The sequence below is a fragment of the Biomphalaria glabrata genome, chromosome 17 (genome assembly GCF_947242115.1).
Source record: "Biomphalaria glabrata chromosome 17, xgBioGlab47.1, whole genome shotgun sequence".
In the NCBI taxonomy this organism is placed as follows: Eukaryota; Metazoa; Mollusca; class Gastropoda; family Planorbidae; genus Biomphalaria; species Biomphalaria glabrata.
Genome location: NC_074727.1, coordinates 26,395,089 through 26,416,317, shown reverse-complemented (window position 1 = coordinate 26,416,317; position 21,229 = coordinate 26,395,089). Strand labels below are relative to the sequence as shown.

General features: G+C 36.4%; 1 protein-coding gene across 2 annotated transcripts in view; it reads right to left on the bottom strand.

Moving 5' to 3' along the window:
* The window catches only part of LOC106069749 (uncharacterized), a 52,667-nt gene extending 34,498 nt beyond the window's left edge, over nucleotides 1–18,169 (bottom strand). Inside the window, exons 1-4 of one of the 2 annotated variants that reach the window (XM_056015905.1) lie at nucleotides 18,024–18,131; nucleotides 15,692–15,801; nucleotides 12,177–12,249; nucleotides 2,064–2,097 (exon numbers count right to left, since the gene is read on the bottom strand). In XM_056015905.1, the coding sequence (XP_055871880.1) occupies nucleotides 2,064–2,097; nucleotides 12,177–12,179 (37 nt within the window). In that variant the 5' untranslated portion in view covers nucleotides 12,180–12,249; nucleotides 15,692–15,801; nucleotides 18,024–18,131. Of the gene's footprint in view, nucleotides 1–2,063; nucleotides 2,098–12,176; nucleotides 12,250–15,691; nucleotides 15,802–18,023 lie in introns of both variants that reach the window. The other variant, XM_056015904.1, reaches the window with a different exon arrangement.
* Nucleotides 18,170–21,229: the final 3,060 nt, after the last annotated feature.

Sequence of the window (21,229 nt, the reverse complement as noted above, 5' to 3'; positions counted from 1 at the left end):
CTTTTTAATACTGACCATACAAAATTAATCCCAATGGCATTAAAAAGATAAATCTATATCTATTGTCATTTCGCTACATTTAGAAGTGGCACAATTTTGAAAAGGGGATAAAAACGATTACAATAATTGAATAACTCAACAAACCAAATGGATATTTCTTTTTTTTTTATTTAGTGAACAAAATAACAAAATAAATGTAGAAAGGGGAACTGGGAATGTGGCATTCAATTTGGAAAATAGAAAAAAAATAAAATTAACCCCCCCCCCAAAAAAGAAAAGGTGGGAAGTCAGGATCGAAGTTTAATATAGACTGAATTGAGAAGCCGAAGAAAAGTCTACCTTTTTGTTTTTAACCGGGGGGGGGGGGGATAAGTGAAAATGCTACTAAATTAATAGGCCCAGAATATGAGTGCGTGTGTGTCGGGGGGCACATTACGAGGCGGGTCTCTCCCAATCATTTCTAAAGTCTACGTCAAAGAAATTACGATACCCAGGTTAAAAAAAAACAAAACCAAATTGGGCTTCCTGAGAGAGAGAGAGAGAGATACACAGAAGAAAGAAAGAAATCTCATTGTAACAGATACACTAATGGGCCCCATTTACCAATCGTAAACAAACAACATTTAGCCACGTGATTCTCTATCTCTTGTATACAAATTACGATCTAATTTTAATACACAATGGCTGTCACGTGACAGTTTTTTTTCTTCGTATTTATCAATATTATCACCTGACTAAATGTTGTTTGTTTACGATTGGTGAATGAGGTCCATTCACGGGCTAAAAAGGTATTGTTATAACCTTGCCTTGCACACCGCCATCCAAGATAGTACAGAAGGTGCGCACTATTAGTGACTGGACTAGTAGGGATGTTGACATTAGAGAAGAGAAAGAACGATTTTCCGTCTAGAGTCTAGAGACGATAATGAAGATGCTGTGCTCAAGGCAGATATCCTATGTGTTTGTCATGTCTCCATGTAAATAAACATCTATGTCTCGTTGAGTTGTCTCCCTTCAGTTATTACAGTATGCTAGGTTGATCGTTAGAATGTGGCCCGTTAATAAAAATGTAAAAAAAAAATAATAGAAGGTGTGATCCTGCAGCCTGGGAACAAATCAACGGACGTAGCTCGTGTGTACTGCTATATATTTATAGATGTAAATTTTGTTCAAATTATTAATACATTTCATGTAAATCTAGATATAGGTTCTATTTAGTCTGATTAAGATTGTCAAGTCTATAATGTCAATGCTGTGCGTTATAAAAAGTCCTTTTTTTAAATTTACAACTAAAGCGAAGTTCGTATCAAAAATATTTTTTAAACAACAGTTGAACCAGTATTTCATTCAATGAATTATTTAATAACTGGAAAATATATTTTATAATGAGCCATTGATACTTTTTTCATTGTGACCTTAAATGCAATTTTTTTTTGTACCAACGCGAGAATCTGTGAATGAAGCATGAATTGTTCTTGGAGAATTCAGTGACCTTTTAAAAAGCACATACCTCTACCGAAGTTTGTCATTTAAAAGTGGTTTAATGAACATTCTGCTTGCGTAGTTGATTTTAAAAATGAAATGGTTCATTGTAGGAGAAGAAACAAGGAGCTGTTGCATCAGAACCTTCTCAAATATCATCATGTCCCAGTTTTATTTTATTTTCTAGCTTCTGAGATCTAAACGGGATGGACGGATGGACAAAGTGCACAAAATTAATAGCGTTTAATCCACTTTCGGGGGCTGCTAAAAAAAAAGTTAAAGTAGTGCTTAAAAACGGAAGAAAGTTTAATCTTGTACTTTTTGATATGTCGCGGCTTCAACAAACATATTGGGTGTAACGAGCGAATAAAAAAAAAATCTATTTTTGGTAAATTTAACCGCTACGGTTTCGATCTTGAAAGGTATTCAGTTGTTATAGACACACAAAAAGTAGTAACGGGTTCAATTTTCTAATTGTTTTTTTTTGTCCAGTACATCAATGAATCAGGGCCTTTAGAACTATATAGAAATAGTCTAGTATTATTTCTTGTATTTCTCTAGTAGACAAACGTAGCACTAACCTTCTTCTTCTTCTTGTTCTTTCGAGATCTGACTCTGGGTTTAAAACAAAATATCCCTAGTTTACATTTTTTATAAACTACATATTTAAAATAAGAAAACAAAGAATTTTTTTTTTTTAAATAGATCTTTTTTTTTTTTGAGAACTGTGACAGGTTGGGGAAAGTGATGTGTGTTTGGCGCGTTTAATGTCTAGGGGATGATTATTTTTGAAATTATCACACACCAACCCGTCAGCATATAAATCGGGAGCAGGCACGCAACGAGACAAGCAATGAAAGAAAGATACAAAATTAAAAATGAAGAATATTTATTTACATAAATATTTACATATGAGAATAAAAAGGGGGAGGGTTTGCATCTATCTCTAGTGAATACTATGTTTAATCATCACTCTTGCACTTAATAAGAGAGTATGTCACTTTGTCTTCTGAACTTAGCTGGTTGTCCTGTTGATGTCGCAGCTGGCTGTGTCCTGGCTTGAGGTTCTGCAGCTGGGGGTGGCGCTCTAGCGGGTAGAGGGACGCCGGTGATATAGTTCTTGTGGAGTCTCAATCCAAAGTTCTGATATCTGTAGTGGGCACAGTAGGGCGGGTGGTCGGCTACCGTGGGCACAAGGTTACTGCGGGCAGAGCTGATCTGCCGTGGGCAGCGTAGTTAACAGGATATGTCCAGTGAATTGCAGAGGGTTTTGCGTAGCTATGACGTCTCGCACAGATCTGAGTCTATAGGGACGTCGCACCTAATAGGTTGACAAGTGGGCTGTCGAATAGGCGGGCAAGGCCGATAGCGCCAAGTAGTAGAATTGAGTAGATCCACGTAGGCAGGAGATGATACTCAATAGCAAGTAGGCAGTTGACTAGGCAGACAATGCCAAATAAATAGGCAGGTGAGTGATCCGATAGATAGGCAAGTGCAGTGCTGAATAGCACTAAGCACAAAGGCAATAGGGGATTCTCGATAGCAAATAGGCAGACACCTGAGGGAGGCTGCGGATAAATAAAGACAAGTTAGGGCATGTCTCTCATGCATCTTATCGATGCCCTCGACTGAGGTGCATTCGTCAGATTGGTAAAATTGCTTTAGATCACAATGGGGAAATGATGACAAATGGGATAGGTTAAAATAGATGGCTGATAGTAGCAATATAAAATGTACATAAAAGGGGAAATAATAATATAACAAGATTACAAAGAGAGTTTGTGTTACACAAACTCAGAGGCGGCCCCCGTCGAAGTCGGATCCCTGTCGGATCTGCATATTCGCAAATAATATTCAAGAAGTGATTTAATTTTGATGTAAAATGTTTTACATGTTTCGGATGTTCCTTCAGAGTTGAAGATAATTACTTCCTAGTCCAAACCTCCCGCAGGACTACGGGGGATGGACCATCCATAAATCTGAATGACAGTCTAGCGCGAAAACCGCACGACCAGGCAGCCATCCGATGGTCAAAAGTAATAATGTTTCAAAGATTCATTTGCCGTAAATTTAAATTTAAATTAAATAAAAAAATAGTAGATTAGTTTTAGTATATTAAAACATTACAATATTGATCAAAACGTTTGGAAATGAAAATCTACACTTTTTTTTTACACTTTAAGTTTAGAAATTGAAATTCTACATCTTAATCTAGTCTATTTTAGTCTAAACTAGATCTACAAATTCTAGATATAGACTCTAAAATAATTCTAATTAGAATATAAATCCAGATATAGATATACTGTAATAAAAATCTAGATCTAGTTTAAAAAATCTAGATTAGATCTAAATCAAGATATCATTCCTTTTTTAAACGCGAGTCACATAACGAGGCTTAATAAACATTACTATACCGAGTTCTTTTTTCATTTGAAGAATTAATTCCATATAACGTCAGAGGAAAAAAAAAACACTACGTCACACGGCCTAGCTAGACTAAAAATCGCCTTCATCGATACGAGCCATTTATCCGAGTGTTCATTGACTTTGGTGCACCGAGTGCGTTTTTTTAGCATTTCATTTAAAGAATTCATTCCATATGACGTCAAAGGAAAAAAAAACACTACGTCACACGGCCTAGCTAGAATAAAAATCGCCTTCATCATTACGAGCCATTTATCGAGTGTTCATAGACATTGGTGCTCCGAGTGCGTTCTTTTAGCATTTCTTTTAAAGAATTCATTCCATATGACGTCAAAGGAAAAAAAAACACTACGTCACACGGCTTAGTTAGACTAAAATATGTTTTTATTAATACAAGCAATTTTTCGAGGGTTAATAGACATTGGTGCACCGAGTGCGTTCTTTTAACATTACATTTAAAGAGTCCATTCATATGACGTCAAAGAAAAAAATTCCATTACCACACAATAGGCTAGTACCGGTACCATAAAAAAAAAATGTCTTTATTTACACGAGATATTTAACGAGGGTTCATAGACATTGGTGCACTGAGTTCTAATAGAATTTATTTAAAAAGGATCAAAGCCGCATTGTTTTTACGTTTTGTCTGTCAGTCGGTCTGTCCGTCATCTTGATATAAAAAAAAACAACAACTAAAAGTTATAAAAAATTGATTAACCTTTATTCTACGTTTCAAAACATCGCAATAATTTTTAGGTATGAACACAATTGAAAAGTTTATATAATAGATTGTTCCGGATGTTTGTATAAATAGTAAAAGAAAAAGAGAATTTCAGATAAATGAAATACCGTTAATTAAATTTTTTGGATGGTCTCGTATAAAAATTAGATGTACTACAGCCACGTGGAGAGATTTTCATACCTTACTTTGGTGTTTGGATTCTGTTTTCCTTAAAAATCGGAACATAATATTAACGATAATTAGATTTTTTAATGTTTTAGGTAGACAGTTAAATGTACTGTAAGAGAGTGGTGAGTTAAAATATTTTTCATAAAAATCCGTAAAAACATTATTTCGTAAATGAGAAGATTATTTGTTTATTAATTAGAAGAGGGAGTTCAAACAATTATTTGGCGTTAGTAGATTTTTAAATAAATTCGGAAATTTCTGGCGACGATTTATAAGAAACAAAATCCGGAACTTTCTTTATCGATTACAAAACTTCTATGTTATGTTTTAGCAAAAAATTTAAATGTCTAAAAAGTAATTTTCAGTAATCAATTCTAGTAAATTACTTTTTTTTAAAGCCCTGAACAACCTATTGTCGATATTTTTTAAATTTGTTTAAAGATGAAAATACGGAACAATTTTATATTGATAACCAAATTATAGTGACGCATTGTCAAATAATATAAGTATAATATTAGTAAATTATGCGATTTCAAACAATCATTAGGCATAATTCATGTTTTATAAAACAATATCCGGAACATTTTTACACTTAATGAAATATAAGTCAGTATAGAGATTTTGATTTAGCATTAATATGCTATTTACATAAAAAACGGAACAACATATTATTGATAATGTGTTTTGCAACGTTTAAGCATGGAAATTGAATGTAATATAAATTAGAAGAGCAAACAAACATTTGTTGGGGTTTATTAGTTTTGCACAAAAAAATCCGGAACAATCAATTTTTAGATAATTAAAACTATTGAGATGTTACGGGAGGAACAATGAAGTGTAAATCAGATTTTCAATAGCTTTTAGAGTTCTAGTTTTTTTTAATCTAATCGTGACGGACAGACCGACCAACAGACAAAACGCACAAAAATAATCTTCTTTTATTCGGATGGGGGCACTAAAGAAAAAAAAATAAAATCTGATTTTTTTAAAAAGTTTAAGGAATTGGTTTAGCACCTGGTCATGTAGCGACGTTACGCTACTGCACGAAAATCGCTGCATAAAAAGTCCATTAAAAAAAATGTGCGTGATATTTACATACAAAATGCATTATTAGCCTTTATAAACAAACAGAAATGTTTTCTTTTAATTTTAGCAGCTAGTTGACCAGAAAAAACATCGTTAACTATTATTTATATTTGTTGTAAACATTTCCTGTACATTTTAAAAATATATTTGACTTAGTGATACTGAAAATACACAAAAATTGTCCATCTTTGTTAGCATATTGTAACATTGCCCCCCTTACATTTACGTAATTGTTTTAGAATTGGTGTATTTTTATGAAAAAATCGCTTGCATAATTAATTTTATAAATTAAACGGTTTGCTTTTAGAAAACCAAAAGTAGCCGTTGCACCTAAACTTTTCAAGCCGCATTTAATGATGAAATAATATTTTTCATATCTCTTCTAGTTTTCGAGATCTGGGTGTGACAGACGGACAGACGGACAGACGGACATTTTGCACAAACCTAATAGCGGCTTTTTCCCCTTACGGGGGCCGCTAAAAATGTACATATGAGGGGAAATAATAATCTCAAATAATCAACACAAGTTGGAAGAGAGAAAAGGGGGTGGGGGGAAATGGGCGGTGGTCAGCGACCATGACGGTTTGTTTACATACGACCGTCGGCCGAGAACAATGGAGCGCGCTTGAATGGAGATAGTGTCAGTTCAAGGGGCGCAACTCTCATTAGAGTAAAATTAGTAAAGGGGAGATAATTCACTACAGGGGATATCTCTATTCTAGACGCAGTATTAGAGCGCTAGTAACATTATCAAGGCGGACAGCCGAGATAAAGGAAATAAAATAAGATGTGCAAATATATACATGGTTGCATCAACGATCAATTGGGTAACGTAGCATTAATAGATTAATGCAATACATAAAAATATACATACGCCATGTTTATGTTTTCTACTTACGACAGTGAGAAATACACAATGCACTAATTAAATATAAATGAAATAATTAAATACTCATGATAATCTCCAGTGAGAAATATGCACATAGAAATTAAGATGGAACTTGTGATTAAGTTCGGCTTACCACCAGGTATTCTTCTAGGAGTGTGAATAAATGATATAGTCCAGACTCGATTGCTCAGATAAAATGAGAAATGAGAGAGTCTGGCTTGATTTAATATCCCTTTTATATATGCCTGGAAAATGTGGGCGGAAACAGGAAATGTCCTAGGCTAAGAATTATCTTACACGTGGGTGAATTAGACTTGAGATGGGAGTCGGATCTTGGATCGTCGAGAGGCGTTTTGACTCGAGTAATCTCCTAGATCAAAGAGAGACGTGGGAGAAAAAGGGGGGGGGAGAGTGACTTGCATTCCACACAATGTGGTGTCAACTGCGCCCGTCAGACATCCGGCCGGTACGATCAAAGAGACTGTGTGTATCTTTGCCCCGGTCAAGGGAAGATAAATCGAAAGACGTGGCCTAGCTATCTCCAATGTGGTCAACTAAGTCTAGCCTGGAGAGGAAAAGGTGGTGCGGGTGAAGAATTTGGGGTTAGGATGGGGAATTTACTAAAATAAAATAAATAAATAATGAATAATAATAATTAATGCTGTGATAAATTTGAGTGACCCTGACAGCGAGCTTTTGACTTGTCACAAGAACGTAACTCTAGATCTAGAGCGTGCAAATAAACAATCAATCAAATTGAATATATGTCTACATCTCTTCTTCTAGAACTAGAACTAAGAATGAAAAAAATTGTCAGAGTAAAGGATTATTAAATGTCTTTTATTTTTTAGAAGGTAGGCGCGAAACTTTCTGTCCTTCCGGTTTTTTATGTTTATTTCTACGCTGTCTGGAAATTTAGGCACCCTACATTTAGACACCCGGAAATTTGGGCATCCGAAAATTTAGGCACCTGTAAAATTGACACATGACAATACGGAAAATTAAGCAACGGAAAATTAGTCTCTCTTTCTGGAATTTCCGAATGTGAGGCATTTCGAAAATAATTTTTTTTTAATTTAACGAATATCAAAAATACCAACTCTAATGATTTGAACTCTAATGATTTGAACTGCATTTTCATGATACAAAAGAAAAGCTGCCAAAACGAAATAAACGGCTTTCATGAGACTATCACTAGATTCAGGGGAGTTCAGTTCACCTTCACCCCCAATCCCAGAGTTTGACGGGAGTTTTTGTTATTTGTTACAAATCTAAATACTTTAGATTAATCGTTAATATTAGCAGTGTCACTCCCGCTCTGATGTAAAATCAGAAAGTTCTAAATCCTTAGTAAATGTAAATTCAAGTTTGAGGGTAGGGTAATAAATGTTACCAATGAGCAGTCCCATCTCAAACTATAAAGCAAAAGATTATGATGATAGATGTGATGATCACTAGATAGTTGGATTGAGGACTTGTATATAATCGCCCTCTTCCCTTCAACCTTAACCATTAAGATGTGCTCGTTGTAAGGGAAAAAGGGGGGGGGGGTCGTATCTTTGAAAAGAGAAAGGGTGAGGTGTTCAAAATGTTGGTGCGGATAATCAAGACGTTGACCCAATTTCTTTTGAGCTAGCTGCCCATATAAGGAAACCTATTTTCTTGTTTGATAAAGAATTGTCAAGATAATCCTCATTAAGATCTTTACAGATTTTCCTCTGCTATTAGCAGAAAAAGTATTTATAAGAGACCAATTTTCCAAAAATCAATATAGACATTTATAACTCTATTTTTTTTCCATTAACTCTTTTTTTACAATCTCTAATTAGGTCAGAACTTTGTAGAGCCAGTCAGGAACAAGTCTGGACGCTGATCTCGAAAATGGCTCTAACGATTTTCCTAGAAATTTAAATGTTGATGTTTATCGCTAAGAAAAGAATTACTAGCTCATTGGCTACATGGGGAAAACTCTAGTTTGACCGTAATAATTTTTCAAGTAAAAAAAATTTAATAATGTAAATTTGGCTTTGAGCTAGACTTAGATCTAGAGCCAACATGGGTTTCCAAAAGACTATCGCGTTCTTGAAAGGACTATCGTGTTCTGGAATTTCCGAATGTGAGGCATTAATAAATTAACGTTCATGAAAATTTTGCGCATCGTCTTCCAAGTCTAGAATTGAAGGCCAATGATTGGAATAATACATACAAAAACATGCCGTAGTGTACCGATAACTTATATTTATATTTTAAATTTAATATATTGTTGTAACTCTCTAAGGCAGGCACTCAACGAAAGACAGGTTGACAAGAGTAAACGATGTATTTATTTATGATAAATGCAAAGAAGCATCGACAAATGGTACGGGTAATAGTAAGTAGTTAGACTTGGACTTCTGCTATAAAGTCACAGGGAGTAATATGTCTAAGTTCTAAGAGTCCTACTTTATACCAGAACACAGAACAGACCACCGACACATTTCCCAGTGTCGCTTCAGGTCTCCCAAACAGTTTCCTAGTATCACACAGGACAGCACTCAGCACCAGACTGTTCAGACTCCCATGACTTCTAGCCGGCTTCCCAACAGTCCTTCTTGTTTACGTTCACTAGTGCGCTGGTGCGCACCTCAAGCACTGGTGCAAGGCTGGGTTACAACAATATATTACATTTAGATTTTAGATCTAGAAGTAGATCTAGATCTAGATTAGCTCTTTTGAGTTTTAAATCAGAGGTCTAGATATAATTTGAGATCAACATGATCATAGAATAAAAGTAACAAAAAATGATTGCACAAGTTTGCATTGGCCGAATGGGTAGCATCTTTCATTCAGGCAGCTAACGGGGTCAAATATCACGGGCTCGATATCCGGCTTGAGTATTTAAAAAATATTTCATTATATTATAAGCTGTAAAGTGGAAGGTATTGTCTGTTTTACAAATGCATCTCGGATGCTTTTTTTTAATTTGTAGACCATGACATATTATGTCAGCTTTTCTAGCTTAAAATTTAGGCTAGCCGTTTTGACATTTCCAACCATATATATTGAAAAACCAATTACGGTAAATTCCACCCAGATATCCCTTTCTTTCTCCCCCCTTCATTTTCCTAACTGGTCCTAATTAGGGATAGGTTCAAAGCATACTAGCAAAGCTTACAGCTTGAAATAGCGTTAAACAAAAACATTTGGTAAAAATACTATTAATAGCACAGATTTATTGTTGTTGGTCTAGATCATGGTCTACATCTATTACAAAGTTAATTACTTGACTGATCCAAACTAAATGATACATTTACACTTTGAATTGGCTTTGTTTTGTTTTTTAAATATTCTTTTAGGCTATTTCTTGTTCTAGAACTTTTTTTCAGTTTAGGCTAATTGATTTATTTGCACAGATCTCTGCATTGCGAGATGCATCCTCATCGCTTTTGATAACGCGCTGCCTAAAGTTATAGGACTGGTAATACAGACTTCTTCTTAGCTAATTCCCTTTTTTTCCTCACGAATATTGCGTGAAATGAAATGCCTGGGATTAGTTAGGGTGCTTCCCCCCTCTTCACGCAGCTGATGAACTGCAAGTGCTGATACAGTTTGGGGTCATCGGTGTCGCAGACTCTCCCAGGGTGTAGCACTGAGTGCTGCATACTGCCTAAGGATCGCCGACTCCTGATTTTTCCTCAGGTTTGACTCCTGATGCCTTACCCATAATTGGGTATAGCTGCAAGGCAGCAGAGGATTGAATTCAGAATTTTCCTTTTCCTAGGTGGGAAGCCTTGCATGGCTAACGAGTCCCTCTTGTCCGAAGCTAACTGGTTTAGGCGCCAGTTACTCGCACTCGTCCCTTCTGTTAGTGAAAACAGTTCTGCCGAACTCAACATGTGAGCCACAAGTGAAGGGCAAGAATTGGACTGGTTGTCAGAGGCTGTTTGAAGCATTTTATACAGGGCAGGTCTTATAGATTGCGAGGCCCGATGCGAAACGGATTGCGCGGGACGTAGTCTGGGTAGGGATAAGGATAAGTGAACATGAACATTTTTTGTAAGAAAATAAATTCGTCTTTGCATTTTATTTGTACTATACTAAGTGCAAAATCACGATCAAATCAAATTTACGAGCCATCTACAATAGAAAGTAGATTTCCAACATAAAGCCGACAAACATTCAGATCTGCCATTCAGATTTACTATCGACTAGTAAAATATCGCTTTTGATTTTTTTAAAGAGATCGAGACATATTTAGATCTTTATTTAAATGCCATTGACTATTACAGTAAATTAAGTATTAGAACTTACTGTTTTAGTTACTATCTGCCTTATTATTTTTATTAAATGAAAGCTGACAATGCTTTTTTTTTAATCGTGAGTAGGATTGGTGTTTTCCATATTGAACGACACACCGAAATTACAATTTTATCTATTTTTCAGAACATGTTTTGAGTTTGCAGGATATTTTAATAATTTCAAGAGATGTTCATGACTTTTTTCGTATACTTTGCAATTTCATGAGATTTCCAGGAGCTCCTGGAAAATTAGGAGACCACGGAAACCCTGTTATAAGTTAAAAGTGTTAAATTTAATAATTTACAACTAAAGTTAGCGCGGGGCCTATGAAAGTGCGGGCCCAACTGCGGTCGCATAGGTTGTAGTGCCCTAACGCCGGCCCTGATTTTATAGATAGTGGAGTGCTGATACCCACTACCACTTGTGGCAATGACAACCTCGCGGAACCACCAATATTAAACACTCAAATCTTTATACAATTAAATAACAAGTAGGAGGCCGAACAGAAACACACGTCTCTGTTTTTTAAAAGTCAGTCCTTCCTTTACAACGTGGATGTCGATGTTTAAGATTATTTTATAAGATTACTTTATAAGATTTTTTTATAAGATTATTTTATAAGATTACTTTAAAAGATTACTTAGCTCTTTATATCAAGTGAAAGATAAAACATAATAGAACATTTTTTGTACCTCCCCCTAACCCTCCCCCCCCCCTCCTCAATAGTATAGAGACTAATTGACACATAAGACGGTGCGAAAAATGTTCCTGAATGTCTATTTGTTTATTTAACTATTTAGTAAATATGATCACAAAATGCTACCTATGTGTGTTCAAAAAATGTTTTTAATTTTAAGATTATTATATTCTGAAAAATTATAACTGTCAAACCAGAGTGACCAATTAGCTAGTTATTTTTTTCCAAAAGATATACATAAACTGTCTATTGTTTTTGATAAATCTTTTGAACCATTTTCGAGAACCGTGTCCTTGTTCCAACTTTTTGATTCCTGAACCCATGAGGAATTTGCAAGGAATTAAAAAAAGATGTATGTATAGATTACTTTGTTAATTACCTAATTTATTTGTTAATTAATAAAGTCTTACCATGTTCCAGTGTAAGTGTCTTAGTCTACTAACTCATTGATAGCTAGTGCTGGCATCAACAAGCTTCAGAAAACTAGAGATATACAATAGTCATTAGAAAAACATCAAATCAAAAGACCATTTACTGCACATAGAAAGCAGAGGATTACTTCCTAGTCTCATCACTGTATACACTGTAGCCTCTCTGCTAATGAATGGTTTCTTTAAAAAAAATTGCAAAAATGGTTTTCATGCACACAATGTATATTTCTTGTAATACGGTCAATGACTCCTGCACTACGAAATCATCATTTTGTACAGAGACGGGTAATCACAAAACGGAGGTCGTTTAGCCATTAACTTTTACGGTTGTCCGAAATCACTGGCGGATCCAGGGGGGGGGCGGTAGGGGCGATCGCCCCCCCCCCACTCGGCCGCCCCCCCCCCCCGAAGGGGGGGGGGCGGACGAATTTTAGTATAGAAGTCACACAATTTGTATACGAATCTATTACTTATGTTAATAATATATACTAATTATTTATATTTCAAACTATTTTTAGATTATTTCGCCCCCCCCCCTCTAGTATGTTGGCCGATTTGGTGGGGTCGGGAGGGGGCGATAGCATCAATCCGCCCCCCCCCAACCATAAACTTTTGAGTGGGGGGGGGCGGTCCAATTTATTTGTAGAAATCACAGGTTGCTAAAAGAATCAGTTAAATATCTATATGATTAAAACTTGTTATTTATATTTTAACCGATCTTTATATTATGTCGTTCCCCTGTTGTCCGATTGGTGTGGAGGGGGGGGGGCGAAACCTCTACTGCTCTTCCCACCTAAACCCTTTGAGTGGGGGGGGCGGTCCTACTTTTATGGAGAAATCATAGTTTGTGAACAAGATTAGTTGAATTGATATATAAATTTGATATTACATCGCTCCCCTTCTGGTATCTTGGCCGATTCGGTGGGGTAAGGGGGGGGCGATTGCATGTACTGCCCTCCCCGCTCTAGCCCTCTGAGTGGGGAGTGGTCCTATTTGTATGGAGGAATCATAGTTTGTGAACAAAAATAGTTGAATATCTATATAATTGATATGTGAAACCATTTGTATATTATGTCGCACCACACTCTAATCTCAAATTTTATGATTAGTAAACATAAAAGGAAAAAGGTGGGAGGGGCGATACATGCCATCTTCTTTCCCTCATCGGACAAAGCAATAATTTATTTTTTTGTATTATAGTTAAGAAATTACAAAATGTAAAAAAAATCAGCCACTAATATAATTTATATATGCTATAAATTAAATTCTTATATCGAGTCGCCCCACCCTTATTCTTTAATGCCAAATGCAATCATTAGCAGAAATTATAAAAAGGAGCGAGGATAAATCGTTTTCATTTTACCGCCCCTCCCATTTCCAGACAGAGTTTATGTAATTTCACATGAATTTATCATAATTATTTTAAGAAAGACTTTGCTTTGGAAAAGTTAGAATTCAAACAAAAATTTTCAGTATGAGTCACGATTGAGATGAGTACCATTTTTTTCCAACCTTTACTCAATCTAATATTTTTCTAGTTAAATTTGGGACTGTAACTCACAATTTATGCTTGAATTTTATTGAATATTATTTATCGAATTTTTTTTTTCGGAGGCGATCCTCAAAGCCTTAATCTAAATATGTGGGGTATCTGATCTTTTCAAGGAACAAATCGGTTTTATTTGCAATGTATTAAGGGCGTATAAATTCAAATTAGAATATTTTTCAAGTACAATATTATTCAAAAAGTCCTTTTTTAATAGGATGAATAATGAGCTTTAGGTAAGGAGAATGCGTTTCATCAGTGAAGAATGCAAGAAAATGCTTTTAGCGTCGGGGCTACGCCCCGAACTCCACTGATGGATAAAGAGCTGTAGATGTCAGGAGAATGCGTTTCTGCAGTGAAGAATGCATGAAAACGGTTTTAGCGTCGGGGCTTCGCCCCGAATCTCACTGATGAATAGTGAGCTGTAGATGTCAGGAGCAGGCGTTTCTGCAGTGAAGAATGCAAGAAAACGCTTTTGGCGTCGGGGCTACGCCCCGAATTCCACTGATGGATAAAGAGCTGTAGATGTCAGGAGAATGCGTTTCTGCAGTGAAGATTGCATGAAAACGGTTTTAGCGTCGGGGCTTCGCCTCGAATCTCACTGATGAATAGTGAGCTGTAGATGTCAGGAGCAGGCGTTTCTGCAGTGAAGAATGCAAGAAAATGCTTTTAGCGTCGGGGCTACGCCCCGAATTCCACTGATGGATAAAGAGCTGTAGATGTCAGGAGAATGCGTTTCTGCAGTGAAGAATGCAAGAAAACGCTTTTGGCGTCGGGGCTACGCCCCAAACTCCACTGATGGATAAAGAGCTGTAGATGTCAGGAGAATGCGTTTCTGCAGTGAAGATTGCATGAAAACGGTTTTAGCGTCGGGGCTTCGCCTCGAATCTCACTGATGAATAGTGAGCTGTAGATGTCAGGAGCAGGCGTTTCTACAGTGACAAATGCAAGTAAACGCTTTTTGGCGTCTGGGCTTCGCCCCGAACTCCACTGATGGATAAAGAGCTTTAGATGTCAGGAAAATGCGTTTCTGCAGTGAAGAATGCAAGAAAATACTGAGAAATACTGCTTATTTATTCTTATATATATATATATATATATATATATATATATATATATATGCTTTACGCACGTTTATGCATAGGGTTAGGGTTTACTGGGCGTTAGGGTTAGGGTTTGGAAAAAAATCGCCCCTCCCACTCCAAAGTTCTGGATCCGCTAGTGTCCGAAATGCACCGCAGATTGCTTGGTTTTGGACAGTATCTAAGCTTGCTAGAGACAGCGAAGTATAAACCTGAGCCAATGTAGAGAGCAAGCAGTACGTTTGCTGTTGATTCCCACTTGATCGTGGCCATCCGCTTGACTATGTTTAGGCTTTCTAATGCTCTCTTCATAATCGGGCATACCTGGTTCAGGGTCATTTCTTAGTACTCGTGCATCCGAGTTCAATAATATCCCATCGATCGTTTGGGTAATCGGTTCCTGTTAAATATCGTTGCCCAAGGTGAAAAATATGTGTAGGGTTTTAGAGCAGTTCATGTCCATGTTGCACATGTCTGTGTATCACGTGGTAAGTTCACGTTGGTGTGTCAGGCCCTCCCAGTTTGCAAGATCAGCAGTCACTGGAAATGAGCAGAGATTGACACTTCCTGCCAGATCGTTGATGTACACGTACATAAGAGCCCTGCGATAACCCCCCCCCCTGTGTGTGTGTGTGTTCAAGCGTTCTTATACTGGACGTCCGTACATTGTCTGAGCGCCAACCTTTTATACGTTAGGAAGTTTTGTAAGCGAGCAGTACATTCAGAGTGAACGTTATCGCACTGGTTCATTCATTTGAGTAATAACATCGTTGTGGCCTACGTCTGTTTGAAGTCAAGAAAGAAGATGAGTGTCGATTCGCACAAAGATCCAACCCCATGGCCTCTTTCAAAAGCCTATTTCTTACCTATGCAGTAGATTTGTTGTACTCTCTTTGTTCCATTATTTGCCAGTAGGATCGTTCTTTTTGCTTCCATTGATTCGTGGAATGGCTCTGCAAGCTGCCGTCAAAAGGGTCTACACAAAGATTAAATACGTGATATATAATTGCTAAACATCACCCCCCCAAGAGCGAATTCGACACACTCCGGAAGGATCGCCAGTCTGACTTCACGTACATCCACTTTAGCTTAGGACAGACAGCACTTTCTGAGTTCGATAGTGACCGCGGCGAATCATAGCAGCAAACGTTCTAGAGCACATCTACCCGACTTTTTACAACTAGATAAGTGAACACTAGATACAACTTGGTGTCCAGCTTGACGAAATGTTGTGGAGGTTCAACGCTTTGTAGTAGAACCAGACTTTTTTACCCAGAGACCCATTTCTTTCTTCAACCCCCCCCCCCCCCCCCACTTTTTCCCAACGTCCAGAAAATCACATTGAGAAAGTTAAAATCATTAAATAGTGCGAAACAAAAACAAATGGTAAAAGTATTTGTTTTTATTACTATGGCTCCCTACTTTACGAGTATTCGTCCTCGAAACCATTTGGAACGGTGGAGGTTTATCGATTCTATTTATAAAACGCCTTCTCTCGTTCAGTTGCCTTCTTTAAATTTATAACAACTTGTGTAGGCGACTCAATGAGAGGAGGTAGGATTCGAGTAAAATGACATCTTTGAAACAATTAGACCAAATTAAAAAGCAAGAACTTCGGTACCGAAGTCTGAAGACACAATGGATGCTGGACTCAAAACCGAATAATTGTATATGAATCATTGTAATAAAGTCAAGGATATGAGAAATCAGAGGATAAACAATATGATAAACACTATGTGTGAGAAGATAAACACAATGTGTGAGAAGATAAACACAATGTGTGTGAAGATAAACATTATGTGAGAGAAGATAAACACTAAGTGTGAGAAGATAAACACTATGTGTGCGAAGATAAACACTATGTATGAGAAGATAAAAACTATGTGTGAGAAGATAAACATTAAGTGAGAGAAGATAAACACAATGTGTGTGAAGATAAACACTATGTGTGTGAATATAAACATTATGTGAGAGAATATAAACACTACGTGTGAGAAGATAACCACTATGTGTGCGAAGATAAACACTATGTATGAGAAGATAAAAACTATGTGTGACAAGATAAACATTATGTGAGAGAAGATAAACACTAAGTGTGAGAAGATAAACACTATGTGTGCGAAGATAAACACTATGTATGAGAAGATAAAAACTATGTGTGAGAAGATAAACATTAAGTGAGAGAAGATAAACACAATGTGTGTGAAGATAAACACTATGTGTGTGAATATAAACATTATGTGAGAGAATATAAACACTACGTGTGAGAAGATAACCACTATGTGTGCGAAGATAAACACTATGTATGAGAAGATAAAAACTATGTGTGACAAGATAAACATTATGTGAGAGAAGATAAACACAATGTGTGTGAAGATAAACACTATGTGTGAGAAGATAAACACTATATGTGAGAAGATAAACATTATGTGAGAGAAGATAAACACAATGTGTGTGAAGATAAAACAGAGGGTCGACGGTGATGAAAAGGAATCACAACTCAAGTCAGAGCTGAACAAGGAACAAAATACTAATACGAGATATTTGGTATCCAAAATGATAAAGCCACCGGTGTTTGATTAGTCCAACCAAGGTGGACAATGGCGTTGTCTACATTTAGATTTGCATTGGATTTGTGTGGTCATGTGAAATAATGCTCTCATTCTCAACTTGCAGGACCGAAGACATGTCTTATTATAGAGTCTGTCTACAAAAGATAGTTCGAAACCACAGGCCTGAACGTTAATTCGAATCATAAAACTTTGTCTGTTTATCCTGATGCCTCGCGTTGACAATGGTGAAAAATCACAAAGTATCGAAAGTGAAACAGCCAGTGGTAACTAATGTTAATAAAAACTGCCAGTGCTAAATAACGCTAATAATAAGACGGACGGACATAAATTTCGACCAGGGTATAATATTAATCCCTGATCGCCAACATAACCGTTGACTGCGTTATAGTTAAAGTTATAGGGCACGATCTTATGCAGTATGCCGAAGCAAAACTATTGAAAACTCTATGTCAGCCAAGGAAAGTTGAAGCCTAAGCTGGTCTTTGAAGCGTTTCCGTGATAATATTTTGTTTCATCTTTAATACAAAGTGATTTTTTTTTACATTTTAAAAAATCATATTGATTCAAACAGTATAACTAATAGAAAAAATGCAGTAAGCTCTAAGTTGATACATTTAATATTTACCCGATTTTTGAATTCCTTCAATATTATTTTGAGAGATTAAATTCCATGGTTTAACCAACTGACACGCATAGCCTTATGCCAATAAACAGTATTATCGATCTTCTAGAATTGACTTAATCGATATGGTCGATCGATAAACATTTCAGAGCAAGTTTTAACACATAGAAGGTCCTCTTTGGTTAAAGTAGTTAAGTTATGTATTAAGCTTTGTAGGATCAATCATGGGCGTAGCCTGGGGGGTTTTGGGGTTCACCCCCCCCCCGCGAAATGAAATTCCCCCCCCACCTGCGGGAGTTTAGTGACTGATTTTGTTTATTTTAGGAGACATTTTAATACTAAACCATCACTTGCCCAAGCACATCCAATGGGTTTTTTTAGTTTAAAAACCCCTACCAGGAGGTTTTGCAGTTAATCCCCCCCCTCTTCTATAAAACAAAACCAAAATGCAAATGACATTCCCCAAATTCTAATTTAAATCCCCCTCCGAAATTTACAAAAAAAAAAAAAAAACCTTCTTCAAAATAAAAAAAAGCAAATTACACACTCAAAATTCTATGAGCGTAGACAAAGGGGTTTTGAGTTTAAATCCCCCACCAGCGGGGTTTGAAGCTAAAAAAAATAGCTCTTCAATATTAAAAAAAAAAAGCAAATTACACACTCAAAACGCTATAAGCGTAACCAAAGGGGTTTTGAGTTTAAACCCCCTTCAGCGAGGTTTGAAGCTAAAAAATACCTCTTCAATATTAAAAAAAAATAAAAATTACACACTCTAAAATCTATGAGTGTAACTAAAAGGGTTTTGAGTTTAAATCCCCCTTCAGTGGGGTTTGATGCTAAAAAATACCTTTTAAATAAAAAAAAAACACTAAAATTCTTTGAGCGTAGCCAAGCCAATGGGGGGTTTTGAGTTTAAAAACCCCTCCTTCAGATGGCTTTTGAGTTTAAAATCCCCCCACAGAGAGTTTTGAGGTTGAAAATCTCTCTCTTCAATAGTATTCTAAATCGAACTACTGTCACAAATTCTATGAATAAATAAAAAAAACTCCACAGAGATTTTTTAGTTTAAAACACACAAACAGATGATTTTGATGATATAACGTCCTTTTTCGATATAAAATCTAAAGCAAACTACACTCACCTAATTCCAAGAACGTACTCAAGAGAGGTTACACATTTTTACCAGTGGCTGGGCTCCATTAATAAAGTGCAGTGAAATTGAACAACACTATATGTCGCTCAACAAAGATGGCTGAAACGGATTTTAGGAGTCAGTTATTGAGATCGGGTCTCATTCAAGGAAATCCAATGCCGAACTGGGAGTCGACCCCTTAGTAAGGTTGTGAAAGAACGTCGCATGAGGTTTGCGGGTCATGTTCTCCGACAAAATGAATTACGCATAATAAGAGTTGCGATAACATCCTAGTACAACTTGGCATCACACTTTCATAGAGGTCCTCAGAGCAGACGGGAAGAGGCTTCAGACATTGCCAGTGACAGATTTTTGTGGAATCAGCTTGCCGCCCAATGTGCCGAATGGCGCGGCAGGATCTAAGTCAGTAAGAATAGCACATTAGATTTTTGAAATAAAACTATTAATAGGAGGATAATGCACTGTAGATACCTCAGAATATGCATTTTGTTCGCTTTCAATACCGCTTTCCCCGCGCTTGGGGAGCTCCCAGAGCTCCCCTAGACCCCTTTCTGACAAGGGCGGAAGTCTAAAATTTTTCCACTAACTTCAGGAAAAACCTATTCTAGGGCACAATAAACGTCTTTCGAAAGAATGAAGGATCAGAATGTAATAAGATTAATTATGTACACACACACACACACATACACACATATACATAAATATACTACTAGAAAAAATTCACCCACCCCACCCCGAAAAAAACTCCTGGCTACGCCCATGGTTTATGATTTCCTTTTTTTTTTTAAATATCTCTATTCAAGTCACACCTTCATGGAAAACCCTGGGTGGGTGGGTGGACAGCTGATTTCAAAAACGGCTCTAACAATTTACCTAGAAATTTAACAGTTGATGTATATCGCTGAGAAAAGAATTACTAGCTCGTTGGCTACATGGAAAAAAATCTAGTTTGAACGTTATAATTTTTCAAAGTAAAAAAAAAATTAAATTAGGCTGGAGCCTTGTATCTCTAGCCAACATGGCCTAGTCCGATGTATTACCGTCATTATGTGATAACTGAGAAAATGTTTCAAGTTGCTTCAGTTGGATTACGTTATAAACGTTGGATACGTCAATCTAAATATAGATTGCATCTCGATTCTAGATATAGAAGTGGATCTAGACTAGACTAGACTAAATCAGAACTTTAGGTCTAGTGTTGGACCTAGATGTCCATATAATGAACATACCAATAAATAATCGCATAAGTCTGCCTTCCTCGCTAGCCGAATCAGAATATGCATAAAGTCTAGGAGCAACTTTAAAAAAATATTATTTTACTAGAGTTGAAATTTTATAATGGAGGTACACTGTCTCTACATTTTTTTTATTTTCTTTTTTTTAACAACAGCCAAAGCGCAACAAAAATCGTTATGTGTTTACCAAAATAAATAGGCTACTATTCCATGCGCTAATAGCACTTGGGAAGAAGGATCATTTACACAAATTTGTCCTAGCATATGGGAAAAGGACAGTGTCTTTATTTTTGTGTCTTTCTGAGTATTTTATGATATTTTGTTTTTGTATTTGAAGATTATGGTTCAGTGTTTTATGTATGATTGCTACTTTACTTTTGAGTCTTCTCTCCTAAAATATAGAGATTTTTCTAAAGGTCTAATGTCAAATGTCTAGTCAAATGTGAATATTCGTTTGTTATGAAGTTATGAATCTCACTGCACTATTTTGTGTCTGTTCCAGTTACTTAATGTTTTCTTGTTTGGAGGGGTCCCAAACAGTAGGAAAAAAAGTAGGCCTCAAAATCAACCACCAAAAAACAAAAGTACTTAAAGTAAACAACAAACAAATGGGAGACATAGAGCTAGATTCTCAGACCATAGACCAAGTAGATAATTTTACATACCTTGGGAGTGTAGTCAGTGTAGCAGGTGGAACAGACAGACAGACAGATGAAGGTCGACCGTTACATTAGTTTGAAAATGTTTTATTTTGGAAAAAATTAATTTATATGTAAATTTTAATTCGAAAACGGCTCTAACGATTCTCTTTAAAATTTAAT